The 21600-nt window shown below is 44.6% G+C and overlaps 1 protein-coding gene across 8 annotated transcripts in view; it reads right to left on the reverse strand.

The window, feature by feature from the left end:
- Nucleotides 1–1468: 1468 nt before the first annotated feature.
- fam13b (family with sequence similarity 13 member B) overlaps nt 1469–21600 on the reverse strand; it is a 36374-nt gene continuing 16242 nt past the window's right edge. For 4 of the 8 annotated variants that reach the window (XM_081699005.1, XM_035532244.2, XM_035532243.2 and 1 more), the window contains 17 exons: nt 16090–16131; nt 14511–14630; nt 13629–13734; nt 12761–12870; nt 11632–11686; nt 11428–11548; nt 10672–10737; nt 9704–9914; nt 9387–9525; nt 9048–9129; nt 8511–8654; nt 7620–7843; nt 5790–5873; nt 5513–5608; nt 4901–5211; nt 4226–4327; nt 1469–3890 (listed from right to left, as the gene is read on the reverse strand). In XM_081699005.1, the coding sequence (XP_081555131.1) occupies nt 3767–3890; nt 4226–4327; nt 4901–5211; nt 5513–5608; nt 5790–5873; nt 7620–7843; nt 8511–8654; nt 9048–9129; nt 9387–9525; nt 9704–9914; nt 10672–10737; nt 11428–11548; nt 11632–11686; nt 12761–12870; nt 13629–13734; nt 14511–14630; nt 16090–16131 (2137 nt within the window). In that variant the 3' untranslated portion in view covers nt 1469–3766. The remainder of the gene's footprint in view (nt 3891–4225; nt 4328–4900; nt 5212–5512; nt 5609–5789; nt 5874–7619; nt 7844–8510; nt 8655–9047; nt 9130–9386; nt 9526–9703; nt 9915–10671; nt 10738–11427; nt 11549–11631; nt 11687–12760; nt 12871–13628; nt 13735–14510; nt 14631–16089; nt 16132–21600) is intronic. The other 4 variants (XM_035532245.2, XM_081699006.1, XM_035532246.2 and 1 more) reach the window with 4 other exon arrangements.

Below are 21600 nucleotides of genomic sequence, written 5' to 3' on the forward strand. Positions count from 1 at the left end.
GACTTATTCCAGCCAAACATACACCTAGAAGACCATCACTGATGACTTAGAGCCAAACGTACACCTAGAAGACCCTCACTGATGACTTAGAGCCAAACGTACACCTAGAAGACCATCACTGATGACTTAGAGCCAAACGTACACCTAGAAGACCATCACTGATGACTTAGAGCCAAACGTACACCTAGAAGACCATCACTGATGACTTAGAGCCAAACGTACACCTAGAAGACCATCACTGATGACTTAGAGCCAAACGTACACCTAGAAGACCATCACTGACTTATTCTAGCCAAACATACACCTAGAAGACCATCACTGATGATTTAGAGCCAAACATACACCTAGAAGACCATCACTGACGACTTATAGCCAAACGTACACCTAGAAGACCATCAGTAACTTATTCTAGGCAAACATACACCTAGAAGACCATCACTGACTTATTCCAGCCATACACCTAGAAGACCATCACTGACTTATTCCAGCCAAACATACACCTAGAAGACCATCAGTAACTTATTCTAGCCAAACACACACCTAGAAGACCATCAGTAACTTATCACTGCTGTTGAAGGGTTCATTTTGTTGGGATCATTCCACACTGGATAATGTGGCCATGCTTAATATATTTATTTTAGTAGTTTTACACCAGAGTTAATTGTTGACAATTTAGATGAGTAAATATTAGGATTAAGGCTGGCCAGTCTCAATGGTTAAGAGGTTTAGGATATCCATTATACAAGTCAAGATTAAAATTGGTGAGAAGGTTGGCCTTTTTTATTGTCTTGGATAAGTGTTGCTTGTCCCTAAATTTAATCCTAATCCATAAAGAAACTGCAGCCCTAATTCTATATTATTTTATTAGACAATTCTATAAAATTAGCTTGATAACCAAGTCTAGGTCAAGTATATTAAACCCTAACCATAATCCTAACCCATGAGAAAGGGGACATGCTAGCATTAATAGTGGATAATCACTAACATAGCAGGTTCAACTCAAACCATGTTTAAAATATTGAAAGTTAAAGTGGAATGAAGTCTTGCACAATATTTATTAGTTTAACCTTATCTTTAGAATTTATTATTTTTTTTTTTTACATGTAATATTCTGGCATATTAAGTAATTTTAATAGGTAATATACATATTCCATTTAAAACAAACTTTATGAACTCCATCTGAAAATATGTGAATGTGAAGCACCTTTTTATGAACTTCAAGCTGTCTGAAAATATCAGTGAACAATCAGAGGGTGGCAGCAAAAGCCTAAAATGTTACTGAGACACACAAAGCAAAGGAAGTTTTAGACCATCTGTAGCTTTGCTGGGTCATACTTTTATTTCTTCTTTGTTGCATCCTTTTTAACTTCCTTTGACAGGACACTTTTTTCTTCCCCTTTGAATGGCAATTGTGACTCTGTTTTACCTAAGTTGGCTAACCATGGAACAAACAGCCTTAAGAACAAAAAAGACTAACAAGCCATTTATTCAAAATGCACATAGTGGATACAGAAGGCCTCTCATTCCATTGATAAAGACCTCAATCTCAATGCTAAAGTTATTGCTTTTTTCATGGCACTAAAACAAATACAAATACTTGCCATGCAAACTCACTACTAACCAGCTTTTACAAAACAAAACAGATGCTCAGCTAATACAAGCAGCTACTACACTGTAGAGAAGTATATATTGTTGAAGGTGAAAGTTACAAAATGAGTACAAAGTACTGCTCATTAAAAAAAGGACATCTGCATTATCACAATCACAAAGTGATACATATGGGTTTAACATGCGAGAAATAACATCCTTCAGACACTAGTAGTGCTTTAATAAACTGCAACAAACGGGCTGCATTCTCAGAATGCTGTGCAAATAAATGTTTATTAGCTCCCACACAAATTCAGAACCCATCCTGTTTTCATCCACTTCAGATCTGTATTCTGAACTTGACCTCCACGGCTTCAACAGCTACAAGCTCATCAAGTGCATCTTTGGAGTTAGCCTTTTTAATCCCAAAACACTGGAGCAATGACAGGTCATTGTCACACATCTCTGACACGAATCCCCAGACTGTCTCCCATTACAAGAAGTGCTTTCTGCTGTGCTACCTAATGCCCATAGCTGAACGCAAATATGTCCAAAAAAGTGCCCTTCACTTTAGAGTTGTTCCAGTCAAGCAGGGAAAACAACTTTAGATACATGAAGGCATCTACAGTAAAAGGTTGATTTAACTCACAAGGTGATACATGACTGTTGTCATTGTGATACATTGCTCTTATCCTGGGATGCTCATGGATCAGTGATGACCAGCGTTAGGCCCTTAAAATGCCACCACGAAGCAGGTGTGTACAGTAAGTGGATCAGGTAATGTGGAGGTTTTTCTCCTTAACCAGGAAACCAGTAGCACTGCAGGAACTGCCTGAACTTTGACTTAAAGCCATTCTCGATTCCTCTGTGCCTTTGATAATAAAATCCCAACGAAGCCGCCATTTTAAAAACAGCGCGACGATGAACAAGCGAGGTGAACGGCAGGGCTGCAGCGTGCTCTTGCTGAGCTTAGCTGATGCTGATGGAATGTAGGTGGAAGGGTAGCCAGCCATTAGCAGCCCCGCCCAGTGCTTTGGCCGGTGCTTTCTGACGGCGTGCCTTCCCAGGGCAAAGTGTCTTGCTGGCACTAAGCAGGGCTGGCGTGAGTGCAACACTGCTATGCACTCTCGAGTGCGGCCATGGGGCCCTCCAGCCACAGGATGAGCTACGACCTGACCGCATGGGAGAGAGAGCGCAGTGAGCACAGGACTCCATGACTGATGGTGGACATGACCTCACTCTTAACACCAGCCTCATGGCAGCTGCTCCTGTGCATTTGGCATATTCACTCTCCCATCCAGTCAATCCACAGAGCCAAGAGAAACTGGAATCTAAAGCAGGAATATGGAAACTAGCTATATAAATAAATTACACATCTAGATACATGTTAAAATATTAGCCTAGTGCAGCCAGAAATTAGGGAATACTATATGATAGTCCAGCTTGCAGCATTTAAATTGTCTTCTGTATGCCGGTTCAAGCTTGACTGAGAGTCCAAGTGTACATTATTAGAAAGGAAAGAGAAAAGAGCACCAACGTTTTGAGCCAAAAGAGCTAAGAAAGAAAACCACTGATATTAATTTACAATACAGTGTCTGTAAGTAACGCCTTTGCGTTTGTCAAGACATACGGTAACGCGTACATTATGCATCGCTGTTGTGCATAAATAAAGGATTTACATGAGTGTAGACACAGAAGCCTGTCCAAATGCGCGTGCTCCAACAGCAAAAAAGATCCCCAGTGTTTGGGGAGGCAGCTAGAAGCCTGTAGCATGAGTCTGTTAAAGGTGCTGACCACGGCCGTGGTCGGGAGTTCTGTTTGAGCCGTTCAAACACGTCGTGGGCTGCAACGCCGAGCGAGTCCCTCTCCACTTTAAAAGTTTTCTCACTATGAGAAAACAAGGTTGACATGAAGCGAGAAGGAAAGAGAAACCCAAGTCTCAATGTCACACCCAGAGGAGATAAAAAGGAGAGAAAAAAAATCCCAACATCCTCAGTCTGAGTTACACAAAAGGAAGACAGGAAGGGTGAGTGGCTGTTAGGCAGCAGGACAAAAGGTGTGAATGTTCCCCTTCCTCAGCAGCACTGGGGCATGGTGTCTTTGAGGAGGTGAGGTTGGGAGCAGCAGTAACAGGTGGGGAGGGGACGGGGCTGTGGGGTGATGTCAGGCTGGCCAGGCCCTAGATGGACTTGGAGGAGTCCTGCTTGCTGATGAGGACCTCGAGCAGGCGCAGCTTGGCTTTGATGCGCTTGTACTCCTTGTACTCGTCCATCATGGGCACGCGGTCCTCCTTCTGCACGTTCCTGTGGGGACACAAAGGCCCTTTGTTAGCTAAACCGGTCTTCTGTTCACGTCACTGGAACAGCGTCATGCTTCCGGAATAAGCACTACACCAGTGCACTAGAGCAGGGGCTAATCGAATCCATTGTAGGGTTAATGCTGTTTCCACTGCAGCTTATGTGAAGGAACGTGTGTTAATGTGTGTGAAAGTGCATGAGTGAGTGAGTAGAAGCCCTTCATTCCTGGAAAGGTTCGTACAAAGGGTGCGGCCTGTGAACACGGACACCGGAGACTCTAAATGCCCTGCAGCTCACCCAAAGTGTGCCAGCACCATCTGTCCAGATGTCTTGTGGCTCACCTTCCATTCTGTTGGTAGAACTGGTCCTCAAACTCACGGATGGTCCTCCGGAGCTTCTTCTTCTCTGCTCGGGCTTTCCATAGCTGCTCCAGGAGCTCAGGCCTGGGGAATACAGCGTGGTTATTCACTGTCCCTATATAGAGCTTCGCTTACAGCTACTGGATGTTGTGTGGTTTCAAAGGCACAGATCATGCCCTTCCCTTCTGAGAAGGAAGCGCCCATGCCCTGCGGTACAGGAGGGGCACTGAAGTGAGGCGGTGTGCCGAGAGAGGCCGAGGAGGTGACCACACTCTGAGTGGCAGCCAGATCAGCCTGGCCTGGACTGTCCACGTGGAGCACTTCCTTCTAAAGGGATCACAACCTTATCCTTCTATGGAGTGACTTTTACAGGCACACAAGCCTTGTGCCAAGTGCTTTAAATGGGTTGCCACACAATTTGTGCGTAACAGGATCGCTCTCGCCTCATAAACTGCCGAGTATGGCACTGGGTAGCGTGCGAGAGCCAACAGTTAAAACGTGCAAAGTGGCTTTTTCTTAAACGGCACCTGGCGGGTTGAAGTGATCATTAACGGTTCTGCTAAAGGCGAAAGTGACTGTGGCTGGTATCCAGAGCTGTTTTAATCTGTGGGTGGTGAGGCCAAGGTTGGGCCAGTGTTGTCGGTCTGCTGCACTTACATAGACGAGGCGTTGGAGCTGGACAGACGCAGGTCCAGGGTCATCTTGCCCGAGCTCTCCATCTTAGGCCTCAGGATGCTGTCGAACTGAGGCTGCTCTGAGCTGGGCCGGGCTGCCGGGTCCAGGGCGATGATCACCTCGGACTCCTCGCCCGGCAGGACTCCGCTATCGTGCTCCTTTCCGTTGCTCTCCTCCTCCTCCTCCTCCTCCTCCTCCTCCTCTTCCTCCTCGATCTCGTCACAGAAGTGGGCCGTCTCTCCCTCAATGATGGGCTGGAGGGTCTGGTTGCGCCTCTTGCTGGAGGGAGATGCCTGGGGGTGCGGGGTGGGGTGGTTTTGAGTGGTGAGGCTATTCTGCTCGTGAAGATATCACTGTACTGTACCAATGCATCACTGGCACACGCGACCGGATTTTCCTCAACATAGCCAGCAAGACAACAGTTTGTTTGTGAGGACCATAATAATGACAGCCACTACACAACTGGTCCATTATGCTTCAAAGAAGGCAATTTCACAAGGGGCACTCTTTAAATAAACATTAGAACCAGAAAACCCAAGCAGATTTGAATCTTTTGAAAAGTGTGTGTGAGACAAGGCAAGGATAGAGTCTTACAATAATGGGCGTGATGCTGACTCGAGTGAGCATTTGTTTCACCTGCCGGTACCGATCATACAAGGGCTTGACTATCAGGCGTTCCTCACGTGTCACCTGTAGGAACAGAAACACATCCTTCAGCACTGGCCTCCAGAGACCACTATGCTTGCAATACACAGTGTGCACAAGTATAGCGCTATGTAGTCAGGGAGCCTGTTTTTTGGTCACAGTTTACTGTCTGCCTTTCTGATGTGTGCATGCATGTGTGCAAGAGTGGCGGAGAGCCGAGCCTTACAGGGCGGCCGTGTAGGCCCTCGTAATACAGCAGGTTCTTCTGCAGCATCGTCTTCTCACAAGAAAGCTGCTCCTTGGTCATTTTCTGTCAACAACACACGCCACATTTTAATCCCACATCTGGATCGCTTTCTCTCCTTGCATGCAGTAGTGTGCAAAGTTTTAGGCAGGTGTGGGGAATAAAATATGCACAGTAAGAATGCTTTCAAAAATAGGTGTTAATTTGTTTGTGTCAAAAATGCAAAGTGAATGAACAAAAGAGAAATCTAAAACAAATGAATAACTGGTGTGACCACCCTTTGCCTTCAAAACAGCATCAAATCTAGGTACACAAATTCAGGGATTTTGTAGGATTATAATCAGGTGTGTGATTGACCAATTACACCAACTAGCTGATAAGGATCAGCATTTTCATATGTACATTCATTAACAGCTGTGTAGGAGGCTGAAAACAGGGTGAGGAGCCAAACTCCTAAAAATGTGAACCTGTGGATGACCGGTTGCACACCTGTCACAGGTCATAGACAATGGTAAGACTGAGCACAGAAACAAGACACGGTAGTTATGCTGCATCTGTAAGACTGAGGTTTCAAAGGCAAGATTTCAAAGCAGAGTGAGGTTTCAAGATGTGCTGTACAAGCTCTTTTGAAGAAGCACAAAGAAACAGGCAACGCTGAGGACCGTAGACGCAGGGGTTGGCCAAGGCAACAGGGCAGCAGGTGAAAGACACGTCATGCTTACTTCCCTTCAAAATCAACATGTCCAGCAGTGCCATCAACTCAGAACTGGCTGAAAGCAGTGGCACCAGGTACACCTATCTGCTGCTTGGAAAAGTCTGGCCAGAAGTGGTGGTCTTCCACGTTCGACATGGAAACAAGGACAATCGAATCAACTATGCATGAAAACACAGAATCTGGCGTGCAGAAAAATGGCAGCAGGTGCTCTGGGATGATGAGTCAAAATATGAAATATTTGGCTGTAACAGAAGGCAGTTTGTTCGCTGAAGGCCTGGACAGCCATACAATAATGTATTTGTAGGCAACAGTGAAGTATGGTGGAGGTTCCTTGCAGATTTGGGGCTGCATCTCAGCAAATGGACTTAGGGATTTGGCCAAGATTAAAGATGTCCTCAGTGCTGAGAAATATAGGCAAATACTTGTCCATCATATAATACCATCAGGGAGGCACCTTTGATTGGCTCCAAATTTATTCTGCAACAGGACAATGACCTCAAACATAAAATGCCAATGTCATTAACAACCATGTTCAGCATAAAGAAGAACAAATGATGATGACACCCACAGAGTACTGATCTCAACATCCTGAAATCTGTCTGGGATTGAATGAAAAGACAGAAGGATTTGAGCAAGCCTACATCCACAAATGATCTGTGGTCAGTTCTGCAGGATGCTTGGAACAACCTTCCTACCAAGTACCTTCAAAAACTGTGCAAGTGTATATAGAAGTATTGATGTGGTTTTGAAGGCAAAGGGTGGTCACACCAATTATTGATTTGATTTAGATTTCTCTTTTGTTCATTCATTTTGCATTTTGATACTTGACAAATGTAAATTAACAACACTTCTGCATTTGAAAGCATTCTTACTTTGCAGCATTCTTTGCACACCTGCCTAAACCGTTTGCACAGTATTGTAGCTATACCAAATCTGTAGCACTAGGTAAATGACTTCATGCCATAACCCCCCCCCCTCTCGTTAGGCTCATTCCATTTTGGTGCAGTACATCCGTAACAAGCACGGCACTGAGTTTTTTACTGAAGGCACTACAGGATGTGACGTGACTGCGTGGCGCGGTATGGTGGGCTCCTCACTCTGATGTCCTCTGGCCAGCCGTCCTCCTCTCGCTTGCCTCTGATGTGTTGCTGGATAAGCTCGAGCGTGTCCTCGCAGGTGGGGCGGCCCACGCAGCCCTCGCTGTCCTGCTCGGCGAAGCTGCCAGGAGCTCGCTCCAGCGTGGAGCCGAAGCTCTTGGGCAGCGTGTTACTGCGGGGCCGTGTCTTTGGGCTCAGCTCACTCTCGCCCTTGTGTTTCACATCTGTGCGCGTGCACACACACACGCACACGCACGCACACGCACACACACACAGAGAGAGAGTGGTGAGAGATGTTAGCAGGTATGAGAGACAGTGGCTTGCTGAGATGAAGAGATAACTTAGTGCAGCTCTTCAAGATGGCCACTTCCAAGAGGTTTATTAAACCCGGCATACTGTTTCAATCAGTAGTGTCCTAGCTGTAAAATTAGAGGGCATGTGAGCATGGGAAGACTGTCCTAGAACACACTGCCGATAAACCGTAGTAGTAGTAAAATAAATAAATAAATAAAAATCAGCACGGAGGTGGATGGCCGATTACAAGAGCCACGCCCTCCAAAATGACAGGACCAAAGAAAGGGAAAAAAACAAACAAACAAACAAACAAAAACAAACAAACACGAAAAAAACCCCACAAAATAAATTCTGACAAAAGACAATGCATCTGACAAAAACCGAGACGCGTGGCTGAGAGCGCTCCTGTACAATAGGATGCGGTATGAGCAACACAACCTAAGAAACAAGACAAGATAGAAAAGGAAAATTTATATATATATATATATATATAAACAAAAAACAAAAACAAAAACAAAAACCCACCCCCCCACCAAAAAATGCTAGGTGAACAAGGCAAGTGCTAATGTCTACTTACTGCTGTTTGAGTGTACTTACAGAAGTGGCTTGCCTGTCTAGAGGCATTGAGGGGACGGGACAGTGTAAAATGAGATGTGTTCGGGGCGGAGGAGTGACGTCTGTGTGACTGAAGCACTGCCTGGTGCCTCAGGGACCCTTTGGGTAAAAGGTGCTGTCGTCCTGCTGATGGGGGTCATCCAAGGGGGGTTTAGTTAAAGAGAGAGAGAAGCTTATTTGGCAGTGCACCTCTGAGGGGGCGTCAAATGGAAATGGAAAATGAAAGGGGTGGGGGCCAATCACAATGGACTAACACATGTGTGAGTGGGTGGGGGTCCCATGTGACGTGGAGCAGTTACGGGGAGACCTCTCCGCTCTGTCTGAAGGGGCTGCACCTCCCACTGACAAGATTACTGCTAATGAGTGAGGACTGACTCGAGACCCAGGCAACCCTGCGCTCAGGTACACAAACATACACCCACAACCACACCAACACCCTCACAGACATGTATTCACACCTGTACTCACACTCACACCCACACCCGCACACATACTCTCTTTTGCTTAAAGGCATCTTACCTTTAAGCTGTTTGCGGATTTTGGTGAGGTCGGTCATCCACTTTAGGACCTTGGGATTAGCAGCCTTGTCGGCATGAGACGGCTAAAAATGAAGGGCAGACGTCAGATTAAGCCTTCTCTGTGCTGACAATGTTAAACTGTGAACAGGCAGAAGTGAGATTAAGCCTTCTCTGTGCTGACAATGTTAAACTGTGAACAGGCAGAAGTGAGATTAAGCCTTCTCTGTGCTGACAATGTTAAACTGTGAACAGGCAGAAGTGAGATTAAGCCTTCTCTGTGCTGACAGTGCGAAGTTGTGAACAGGCAGTAAAGGCAGGCTCATGATGTAGCTGTGCCAACCATATAGTTCTTGTCTTTCTCAAACTGCTCTTCAAACTGCTTGATTTTTTTCTTGAGGTTCTGGAGCTTCTTGGTGAGTTGCTGAGAGACTGTGTCTCCCTTCACACTCTCTCGGCAACTGAAGGAGGCCCGGCGAGGCCTGGAAGAGAGCACAGGAGGCTGGTGAGCCACACTCAAGCACCTGTACAATCATTTAGTGTAAAAATGGGAGTGTGTGTATCTCAGGGAGCTGTGAGAGTTGTACATGTCTGAACAGTGGGGACTGTCTGTGAATGTGAATGTGATTAGTTCTTTGGTGCAATGTCTGGCCTCTTTACCTCCCGTAGGATAGTGCTTTGGAGGGGGACGTGGCATCTGAGTCATGCTGTAGGAAGCGCTGGGTGTGCCCGAAGTCGAGGAAGCGGCGGGCCAGCAGCGGCTGGGTGTCCTCCTCCAGGGGGAGGGGCAGCATGCGCCCGGCCAGGGGAGACAGCTGGGCCTCTCCACACTCACTGTCCTCCTGCCACGACATGAACACTGGCACAGGGTCTAGACACACACACACACACGCGCACACACACATTACCAAATTTAAAACAATACGTGAGTCAACAATCTCAATATCTAAAAACAATATGTGAATTTAGCAAGCTCAATATCTTGAGAACATCCCACAGTTTGAGTGTGGATCTGCAGGAGGGATGGGCATTAGAAGGCCAGGATAACACATCGGGGACCAGCAGAGCACAGTGGCTACAAAACACAACTCCACACAGACCAACCAGGGGGTCTGTGGCACGGGCTGTGGGTGAAATAACTGGAATAATTGCCCTGCACCAACGGAGGAGGCTGCCATAATACACCCGACCTGTTCTAATAGAGACATGCGATTCAACATTGAGCTTCATGCTATGGGTGCCAGTACCAGGTTGGAGTAGCCACTAGTGATGGAACAGGACAGTTCCTTCCACAGCTCACTGGAGCTGTGTGCTGCCTGGCACAGTGAACAACCATGTCAAAACCTGCACACTGAGCAGAGTCAGAGTCACCATGAATAGCGAGAATGTACTGGACTCCTGCCTAGTGCTAAAGAAACTCATCCATGTCCACTCAACAGTTTCCATGTCTGACTCGGGCGATTCATGAAGGGACACCTTGGCAGAGTCAAGGCTGACACCACCAGGGGGCAGCAACACTAACTGGGGCTGCACGGGGTAGTTGCTTTCTCAGACAGGAGAATAACAGAGATGCTGGTTATGAGGAGGAAGAGGTCAGGAGGAAGAGTGGGTGTGGAACTGCTACTTACCATGCCCTTCCTTCTGCAGGTGCATACATGTGAAGTCTATGAGGGGGAAAGTGTTGGGACATGATGCTGACCACGTATGGGTGGAGGAACACAGGAGACAGAGAGAGAGGAAGCGAGAGAGAGAGAGAGAGAGAGAGAGAGAGAGAGAGAGAGAGAAGAAGAAGATAGCACAGAAGACCATGGTGAGCTTTATCACTCGCCATACGGCACTACAAGGCCACACACACAATGTTATGAAGTTACAGCTGAAGAAAAAATAGGTTATGACTAGCTAAGTTGAATGTGGTGCTTGTCAATTTGTTAGGCTGTCAAGAGTTCCAAATGTCCTGCACTGCCTGTGAGCCATGTTGTTAGTAAAAAATGATGGCATGACACCGTGTACAGTTTGGAAACGGAATGTAGTTGTTAGCTGATCTATTAGAACTCTTTACCCTTTAATTAATAGTTGACCTATTAAATCCATCAACCTGTTTACACTTTTGGTGTCAAGGACACCAAAGTCACTACTTTATCTGTGAGCCAGGAACACACAGACACACACATGCACACACAGATGCACAGTCAGTCCCATAACATGAGTCTGTTTGGGTATAAACTTGCAGATGTGCTGCATTTGCAAGGAACCCTGCATACAGTGCACTATCCAATATGGGCATGTCCACCAGGTTCAGTGAGTAGCTGATCCACCGTAGGACACTAGGTTGCACTTGAAGCTTATGAGCAGTGCTAACAGGACAATTGAGCAGGGAGAGTTACCTTCCCACGTTCCATCAGCGGGAACAGAACCAAGCTGGATGTGGTTGGTGCGGGCCAACTGGCCAGGCTCCTCCATGACCTCCGTGTTAGCGTTTGGATCACGTGTATCCAAAGCGGAGTCCTGTGGGAGGAGAGCAGTGTTAGCCACATTGACCAAGCCTCACAGCGTAGCATCAGCAGTAGTCAAATCCGTGCATTACTAACCAAGGTGGTGACATCAGTCTGGTCCATGTGCTCCCACAATGGGTACACTTCTAGTCTGTGGGGAAAAAACGCTACGTGCACTTAGAAACAGTTGCAAAGCTGTTGATGCAAATTTGGTTCCATTATTAACCTATATTCTGTACTGTGGTACATCAGAGTCTCCCGTCTCCAATTAAGATGATTAAGAGGTGAGTGGGTGATGACAGATAAAATGTAAACAGAACAGAATACATGTAGAGATCTTCAAAGAATCTGCTGTTTGAGAAAGATGAAAAAACAAGTGTATGACCACATAATTCTACAGCTCACCAGCACATATTCCCCTGAAATGTAGCCTAATGAATTTATGAAATTCATAAAAAATGGCTTTGAGCAAAAATTTCACAAAAGCACTACATTTGACAGAGTCAGCTAATGATGAGCAAGATGGTTCTAAAAGCTCCATAAAAACTTGTCAGTGTATCGACTGAATCCTGAATGTCATCAAACAAATGAGCTCTTTTCCACTGTTGGGCTGAATAGTTCTGAGCAGGGACAGTAACTGTCCCTTACAAACTGTGCTTAGCTCAGTTTTTTTCTCCCCATCACAGTTAGCTAACTGTACCCAGAGCAGCAGAACCGTTCAGGTGGATGGTTTAATGACAGAGATTTACTGCCTCTTCTTGTTGCCTTCTCTCCTTAGCAGCATTTCAATTGTTCCTGTGCTGTTTTGCACACATAAACCCTCCATTAAATAGTCCCAAAAACTCAAAATCTCCTTAACTCAAATCTCATTAAACATCTGCAGTGACTAGAGGTTGTAATTACATAATTATGTAATATAATTATTAATAATTCTGTAATAATTATGACAAATTATGACTGGTATCTGTCTCTGCCTCATACACTTCCAGGTCCCGATTGCCAGCATAAAACTTGGGGAAAAAGAAACTAACTGTTCTCAGGAGTCCAGAATATGGCTAAAATCGCCCCATTAACTGTGTGGCCCTACACTGGAAAAGCGGCTTTGAAGATTATGGAGCTTGATTGCCTCTAAAATAACACAGCCTTCCTCAGTAGAAATAAAATCTAAATCTTAGAATATTAGCACGCTGGCAGTGCTTCACGCTGGTAATACTTCAGAGCTAACCTTGAACTTGTGTTGATATTGTTCTCAGCATCCACGAGATCCTCCGTGTTGAGGTCCATTCTAGAACTTTCCTTAAGTGAGAGGCTGCCAGGCTGGAAAGCTTGAAATGCCTGTGGAAAAAAAGAGTGGATTCTGTTTGGTTTTTATAAAACAAAGACATTAAAATTGTGTCATTTTCTGAACGCTTGAGCTGGAACAGGAACAGGCACAGAATGCTTGGGTGACTATGAGGGCATACACAAATAATGAGTACACAGGACTCAGAGCTCAAGGGAAACTGCTTGTGGAGTGCTTTAAATACAGGAGGACAAGACATAACTGAACATGAGCCTGTAAGCGCTCAAGGCCAACTGGTGATAAGAAGGGGCCCATGGTGTGTTTGTGCATGTGTGTGTGTGTGTGTGCAGGATGTTGCTATGCAGATACTGCTGTCATTCCTCTGGATGGTCTATTAAAAGAGGCTGGCCCATTTCAGGGACCTACAGGGATGCAGACCACAGGTGTGATGGGTGTATACTGAAAAAAAAACAAACAAAACAGGCTGTCGGGGGCAGGTCGGCCCGTGGCTGCGAGGAACAGTCCACAGCCTGTTCATCAGACATGCTGACACTTTTTCCATGCTCCTTTGGAGGCAGGTATAAGGGACAACAGCTTTGTTGTGTATTAAGACAAAACCTCGGCCTTCCTAATAGCAAGGAACACAGGCTGTGGAATGGGTCACTGGGCAACAGACACAAAGAGCTCTTGTTTCACAGACATGAATACCATGACTACCATGCTGCTGTGAGAAACATCTGCTCTTGGCTCAGTGGTGAAGCACTAAGATCAGAACACCTGCTTGCGCATGCACATCACCCTGCCTACAAACCTCATTGACTTCTACAGACTGGTCTGCCTCTGCAGTGCTCGGAGAGTCAGACTCATCTTCTCCTTCATCCTCTTCTGGCTCTGCCATCTTCTCAATGGGACCATTTCTGTGGAGGCACACATAAATAGAGACACAGGTTTAGAAATATATAGAGATTAAATCACTGAAGGAATGTTTTCTATTAGAGAACGAAGACTTTTACAGATGTATTCAAATTAGAAATGACTTTGACCAGAAAATCAAGGGGATATGCAAATTGAATCAGAGGAATAATTAATCAAGGCATATACATCTAAAGACGAAGTGTACCATAAAATTATTTCTAAGACCTATAAAGCCCTTATGAGTATGAATATGCACTCAACAGACTGTGAAATAAAAATGGGAAAAGGAAGGAACAATCATTAAATAATTAATAAAAATAAATAAATAAATAAAGATGAAAAATATATGGATATATGGAGATTTCCGTGGCAACGCAACTCTATAAAATGGATGAATACTGTTGGGAAAGCATGATGAGATTTTTTTTAATTAATTACACCTCAGCAGACCAGGAAATGGTTACAACCCGAAAGACCAAACATAGATAACTGGATAGAAGTAATGAAAAAGTTGTACATAACATTCTCTTTCAATATTCTATTGGATGCATTTAAAAATTGTTGGAATAATTAATCAAGTATTTAAGACCAAATTTGATAGCCGGATATATATGGAACAAATATATAGAAGAAAACAACTAGGTGTTTATTATTTTGTCTACAAGGAAATGTAAACAGGGAAACAAAAAAATGTAACCATAATTCTAGCCTTAGCTTACATTCAGGCTACATAGCTACATCTGCTGGAGTGCGTTTTAATCAGTGAACACACGCTCACCCTTGGCTGGGTTGGCAGGATGAGCCCTGGTTCCCATAGCTGCTGAGATCCTGGTCTATAGAGCTTTGCAGGTCCAACAAATGCTGCTCAACTGCTGCACGGATAGTCCTGTGGAGGATACTGCAGACACGCATGCAGGCACGCACAGACACACGGTAATCACATAAGAGTTGACCCTGACAAGAACACAAACATGCACAATTAGTTGCACACTTAACCATAACATGTGGGTGTGTTGGCGTGTCAACACAATACACCTCCATCAAAGAACAGGGTGGACTACTGAGGCCTGGACAAAGTTTCCTAACTTTATAATTGTGTGACCCATTTAGAGCTGCTCAGCTCTGATTAACAAGGTTAAACAAGAAGATCTTGCCAGCAGGAAGCAGTCCTTTCAGAGCCAGCCTCGAGTCCTCAATAACAAGACGCCATTTTAAGCACCCTGCCCCTCTCTGCTTGGCAGCGAAGGTGCCTGAGCGTCCCGACACCTTCACCGTGTTCGCAGGCGAGCCACGAGAGGTGAGGGACGGGACCGGCTGCTGGCTGGTCCTGGATGCTCCCACTTGGGCACTTTGTGTGGAGCACGCAAGCTCCCAACGTGGATGACTGGGCCACAAGCCGCTGCCTGGGGTCATGCCATCTCTCTACATGCCAAAAGGTACGTGCAGATATCATTATTCACCTCTCAGGGGAGGCTCTCTGTTTATTAAATGTGTGGCTGGGACCTGTCCATCAGCTGGGCATGTGCGCAACCATGCAGCCCTGCCCTACCTCAGGGTCACATGAGTGCTCTTTGTCTGAGGTTTATCTGTATGCTGGAGCTATACAACAGCCAGCAGGATAATGCACAGCCTGCACTGATGGCTCAGTCCAGCCGAAACAGTAATGGGATCTTAGCTGTATGACTGTGCACTTTCACCAACCTCCCAGCCAGAAAACTATTTATCCATTAGTGCATATAATGCACATTACTAAAACAGCGCGAACAGTGGCAACCACTAATTAAAAAAAAAAAAAGAAAAAAGAAGTGTCAGTTAACTTTTTGTTCTGTTAACCATTATCTGCCGGTCATACTTCATACTACAGCGGGGCACCAGTTTCCGTAGGCCCGTCTAAGCTAAGCTTCCACAGAGTAGTTAAGTAGTTAGTTGTTCTGTAGTTAATCTTTTCACAGGAACCTTGGACTTCTTGGTTTTCATCACACTCCACTAAGCCCATAAAATCTCAGCAGCTGCTAATCATTTCGAAGCACAGGTTATCTGTTTCCACCACTGAGCCAATACCCTCTCTGTTCCGACAGCGGTTACATAATGAAAACAGCCCTAAACTTCTCTGGGTTAATGTATACAATTTTATTTGTTAAGCTCTGCCTTGCCTTCTGTACACCCTGCAGGAATTTTATGGTCTGTTATACTTATGTAACAGTGCATTTGTCAAGGTCAGCGGCATAATTCAGTATGGGCACAATTAAGTATCTATATGAAAACTGTTGTGCTTTGTCAAAATGAGCTTTGCCCGAGTGGCCAATATACATGTCCGATGGCGGCTGTCAAAGGAAAGCAGGCTGTACGGTACTTACTCTGCAGATCCTGGAAGAATACTGATGGAAGAGATGTGTGAGCTGGAAAAGAAGAGAAAGGAGCCCTCATTAGGACACAGGTCGCACCATAATGTGCCTGCATGTGTAGAAGAGGCCCTTGACCTTCTCTGCTCTTGTTCTTAATCTAGGCTGCTATGTTAGTGCATGACAGCCTGCCAGGGTGGTGAGCAGAGGTGAATTCCATTGAGGGCTGCTGACATCCTCTCACACAGCTACTTCATCATTCTGCAATACTTGCCAATGCCAGCAGGGGCAGGCAGAGATGTTCAGAACGCAGGAGTTTGTCCTCGCCTGTTTCATGTACAGCCAAATGTGATAGTGGACATTGAACAGATCAGGAAGAGGGTGTCTGGCAGGAAGTGTTTGGTGATTCTATAAACATGATATGGCATGTGAAGAATCCTACTTACATAACGGAGGCTTACTTGTCACCGTCAGCGCCAGTATCAGGTTAATGGTTCCCAGCGGTTTTAAAACCTGCCATGACGCTGTTGGCTATTGTAAAGTGCAAAATTCAGCCAAACACCAGAGTACAGACATGACAGGATCATGCATTCCAAGTCAGCTAAGAAAGATGATCGGTTATGTGGTGCAGTGTCAGAATCTTCCCAGAACTGTGCTGCTGGGCAAATATTCTCATGTCTCATAGATCTGTCCAAGGACATCAAAGACACCGACATCTGACTCTGTAAGCTACAGTGCATTAAAACCACACAGTGACATGCAGGTATGTCAAGACAGAAGCTCTTTCGAAGCACATATGAATATCACCAAAATGATGAACCATCTCTTCAAAAGTAAACTCCTACACAACAAAAGATGTAAAACTACATTAAAACCAGTTCCCTTCCAGAGAAAACTGCTCTGCATCAAGCACAAGTCTGTTTAAGTAGTTCTGGGCGATAAAAGAATTTCAAAACAGGATCGCGAGAAATTTTGTGTTGATAAGCTTTTGACATTTTCACTCAATATGGATGAATATAACTGCCCATCGCACAGAAAAAAATTAAATGTGACAACAGCCAGCCAGTCATTTTGGCTTGCACATCAAAGTACATTCAAATTTTCCTACCCTAAAGCATTGTTTGAGCTACCAGCGCTAAAGAAAGCGAGGAAACGATGAGTGGAACCAGCAAGTGTCACGAAAGAGAAAGTGAAAATGTTGACAAAAATGGATGTAGTTTGGATACCTGAAAAGCGATAAAACACAGATTAAGACATTTACAAAATATGTCATTGGTCAGCGCAAACCAAGACAGGAAATGCATCAAATCTTTTCTACACCCACAGTGTGAAAATGCAGCCCCCCTTTAGTGGCTACCTCCACATTTTGGCGGCACTAGTGGGGCTGTACCAAAACAACAATAAATCGTGTTGTCTTTTGTGCTCATAACCACTCTTGAAAAGCAACTAAAAATGAGAAAGGACAGAACAGCACAGTTCCAATGATAACAAGCACAGATGTAGCATAATAACTAGTTTACAGTGTTTACATGTTTCACTTTTTACAGACTTCAATCTTTAACACATCTGAGACATGTAAAACCAGTACATTAATTAATATTACTTTATTTTGTTAAAATAAAGTTTGTTAAAGCAGATAAAGCATGTTTGCACAGTTAAATGTCTATTACATTATTTTTTTCAAATAAACTGTTTTCTGAAGTTTAACTAATGGACACTCTGGTTTTCTTAGGCTTTAATCATTAGCAGGATACTGTACAAGGTGACAGCATCATCAATTTTTATATATCAAAAATGCGATCAGACTATTTTCCCTTCATTACCCAGCCCTACTGTTAAGCTCAGTGCAAAGATGGGTGGAAGAACAAAAGGAAATCATATGATGGTTCTAAGTTCATGCGTGGGAGGGAGAGGAGGAGGTAACAATACATATCCAGCAACTTCATCACTGGCAGATCTGAGCGTCTGTCTCAGATATGTTTATATTTAGACTGTTGGGGACTCAAGTCCATATGTCAATAAACCAATTTATCCTTAGAGAAACCATTAAGAAAAAAAAAATTCCAATGCTACTTCAGAAATGGTTAGAAAAAGGGAGGTTAGAGACAGATTCCCAGGAATGTCGTTTTTCTTGGTACTGTCAAAGTTGTCCCTCCCAGCTTCCATGTTTTCCCTGTCTTGTGTATTTTAGTTCCGTACTGTATTTTTGTTTTCTTTGCCCCTCGTTTGCTTGCTCACACCTGTCCCTCGTTTCTACCTTGTTAAGTTCATGTATTTAAACACTGTCTGACTCCCTGTGTTTTGGCTGTTCACTGTGTTTGGTGGATGTATGAAAGTCCATCTGTGTTTCAAAGCCTTCGTTTAAGTTAGCCTGTTTTGTTATCCTAGGCTTCGTATTTCCTAGCCTTCAAGTGTTTGTTTATCATGCATCCCTGTAATCTCAGTATTGGCTCTATGACCCTGGACTACTCTGATGATTACGACTCTGGATTCGCCCCTAATAAATCAAGCTCTTCTCCACACACGCGTCCGCCTCCTTACCTCTCACTGTTATATGGACGTTCTGGCATCGAAACCCTCTTTTGTTACATCGCTGAAGGCAGAGAGGCTTATAGGATTTACATATTTAATAGGAGCCAAGAGTCATCTGCAGCACTCTGAGGAGGCTTCCTATAACATTCTCCTTCAGCCTGTAAACTACTCAGGAATACTTCTATGGATTCCAGGGGAGTGCTGCTGGATTTTTTTCCTCTAAGGACAAACTAATGCAAAATCTGCAGTGAGATTCCAGGAGGCATAATGTTCACTGTGATAGAATGAGTCAGTGTGTCTCCTCTTCTCAAACTGGACAAATCCACCTAGCCCAATGTCCACTGGGGTGATGAAATCAATTTCCCCTAAGGTTAACAGCTTCAATGGTGAAGTTACTCAGCAGAAGTTACTCAGTATGGAAACAGCCCAGAGGGGTTGATTGGGAAACGATTAAATAAAGTATTTTCAACCTGGAGCTGAAACTCAGCCACATAACATGCATAATTTTGCAGAGATGAATATGATCGACCACACTCCTCTCCGCTAGAGGGCTGTACCTGGAGGGAACACGCGTACTTGAAAACAGGAAAGCATGCGTTTCAGAGAGCCAGGCTGCTGTATCATCATGAGAGTGCAAAGCATAGAGGACCAGGAACAATACGCTTCCCCTGACTCAGCACTTTCAGCCTACTGACGGCTCACATACTTGTATTCACACACTGCCAACCAGTGAGATACAGGGGCTTATGATTCAGCAACTTTGCAAGTTTTCGCAATGTATTCCTTTTCCTTTGATAATTGCTGCTGTGATACATATCCATTCACAACAATACCCATACAGGCGATAATTATTCTTAGCTGCTCTCTCACGGCCCAAATTTAAGGTAGCTGTGAATTCTTTCTGTTGACATACATCAGAAACATGCCTGTGCAATACAGGGTCTAGTTTGAGATTTGTTCAAAGCAAGGCTACCAGTAAGCCCTGGCAAACAGATGCAGGGAGATGAAGAGACTGCAATGAATGACCAGCATTGTTTCAATATTCACAGCCTTTTGCCAGTAATGCAGCACACTTCTGTAATCCACCTCTCCTCAATGAATCGCCTGGTCTTCTCCCACCGCCACACTCTCATCAGACACGGTACCTGTGCAGGAGGACTTCACAAGCCATTTCTGACAGTTGGGTGTGCGTGGGGAGCTGTTTCCGTAGCCCTGTAGGATGGGGGTCTGGTTATCCTGACTGGGCGCTCTGTGGAGCCAGCGTCTGTATGAGAAGGTCGAAGAGCAAGCAGAGGCTGCCGGCACTCATCCTGCAGTGTCCCGTCTGTGCTGGCTGCCTGCGTGCACGGGGCTCGGCACTCGGCTGAGAAAGTGCTGCAGTAAACGAGCTGGACCCTCGCTCAAATATGGGGATAAGTGACGTAGCACTACAGGCCAATGGCCATGCCCCCCATGGGAGGACCCTCCCCCGGCCTCCTCCAGTAAACCGTGGGGGTGGGATGTCTTGCACACACCCCCATACTGCAGTGCTCAAACACTCCAGCACCTGTCAGGCTGCCTCATTTATATAACCTACTCATCACCCAAATAACTGCCTGGCACCCGGATACCCATTATCCTTAACCCCTTATTGGAACATACTTGTTTAGTTCTGATAGAACCACTCAACACACTCCTTTCCAGAGGAAAAGCATAATAATGTTATGTGACTGTTTGCATGAGTTCATGCACACACACATAATGGATACATCCTTAAACAGGGTACAGATTGCTCTGACACTTGAAGAGGATGACCGTTCTCACATCCTAACTAGTGTGGGACAACTGTATCCATAGGAAGAAAAGAAGGCTTCAACAAGCCGTTAAAAATCTGCCAGCATTTGCCATAACCCACTTAATCACTGCAACAGTAGCTTCACCGGGACCAAAAGAAAACACTGGAATGGTAAAATCTTTAATTTACCATAAGGTAAAGAGATAAGGACGTCATTTGTGATAAAACACTGTTTAAGCATCAGTAATAAATACATTGACAAGATATATTACATAGGTCACGTCAAGAAAATGATTCGATTTTGTTCTAGAATTGGGCAACACTTTATGGATATCTATAAAGGCATGTTGAGTCAACAACGCACTTTTTTGTTTTGAACACACAACACATGATCAGGTGGCCAATCTGTGAGCTGTTAAATCAGCTCTCTAGTAGTGGAATTGTAATACTGAGGAACTGCAGACAGGGTGGACCACTCAGTGACCCTTCCACCTTGCACATGCCACTACCTCGTGAAAACCAGCTGTTCACACATCCAAACAGCAAGGCGCCAGCCAATAAAGCATCTCAAGAACACCCATCTGTTTCCTTCCATTTATTTTGGGGACATATGAAAAATACTTTCCATAGCTGTCAAACGCAATATATGGCAAAGTTTAAATTTAGCTTTGAAGTGCATCTGGGACAAAAAACATCTCAGTCCTTCTGCACTTTCCTCAAAACAAGTCTGTAAACTGAAACCTTTGTTTACTGCTTTATGAGCCATCCATGTTACGTGTCTCTAGGCAATGTAAGCCATGTTAACTCTGTACTTATTTGTATCCAGAACAAAGGTCTGAAAATCCATTGTTATCTAGACAATGAAACAGAAAAACCTAACTATAATGCTTCCAGTAAGCAGTATGTTTCTAAAGGCTTCAGTATTTATGAGTGCTTAGATAATGCAGTAAAATTTGCCCTTTGCGACATAAGGCATGATGATGCAGACAGACAGACAAAAATATCTCACCACTGGCTTAAATATTCTGTAATATAGTAGCTTCTAGAATCTGTATAAAAACTGGGAAAATGTATTGTCATAGTGAGAACATCCCTGAAGTTAAATAATGGCACAGAGACAGTGTCTCTGATATGAAGCATCAAAGCTCTTTCAGTGCTAACAGCACCCCTTTTAAACTTGGAGAATTTAAATTTGACTCTAAACATGAGTGAGTGTGTGC

The sequence above is a fragment of the Electrophorus electricus genome, chromosome 16, assembly GCF_041902795.1.
Source record: "Electrophorus electricus isolate QZ-2024a chromosome 16, ASM4190279v1, whole genome shotgun sequence".
NCBI classification, from domain to species: domain Eukaryota; kingdom Metazoa; phylum Chordata; class Actinopteri; order Gymnotiformes; family Gymnotidae; genus Electrophorus; species Electrophorus electricus.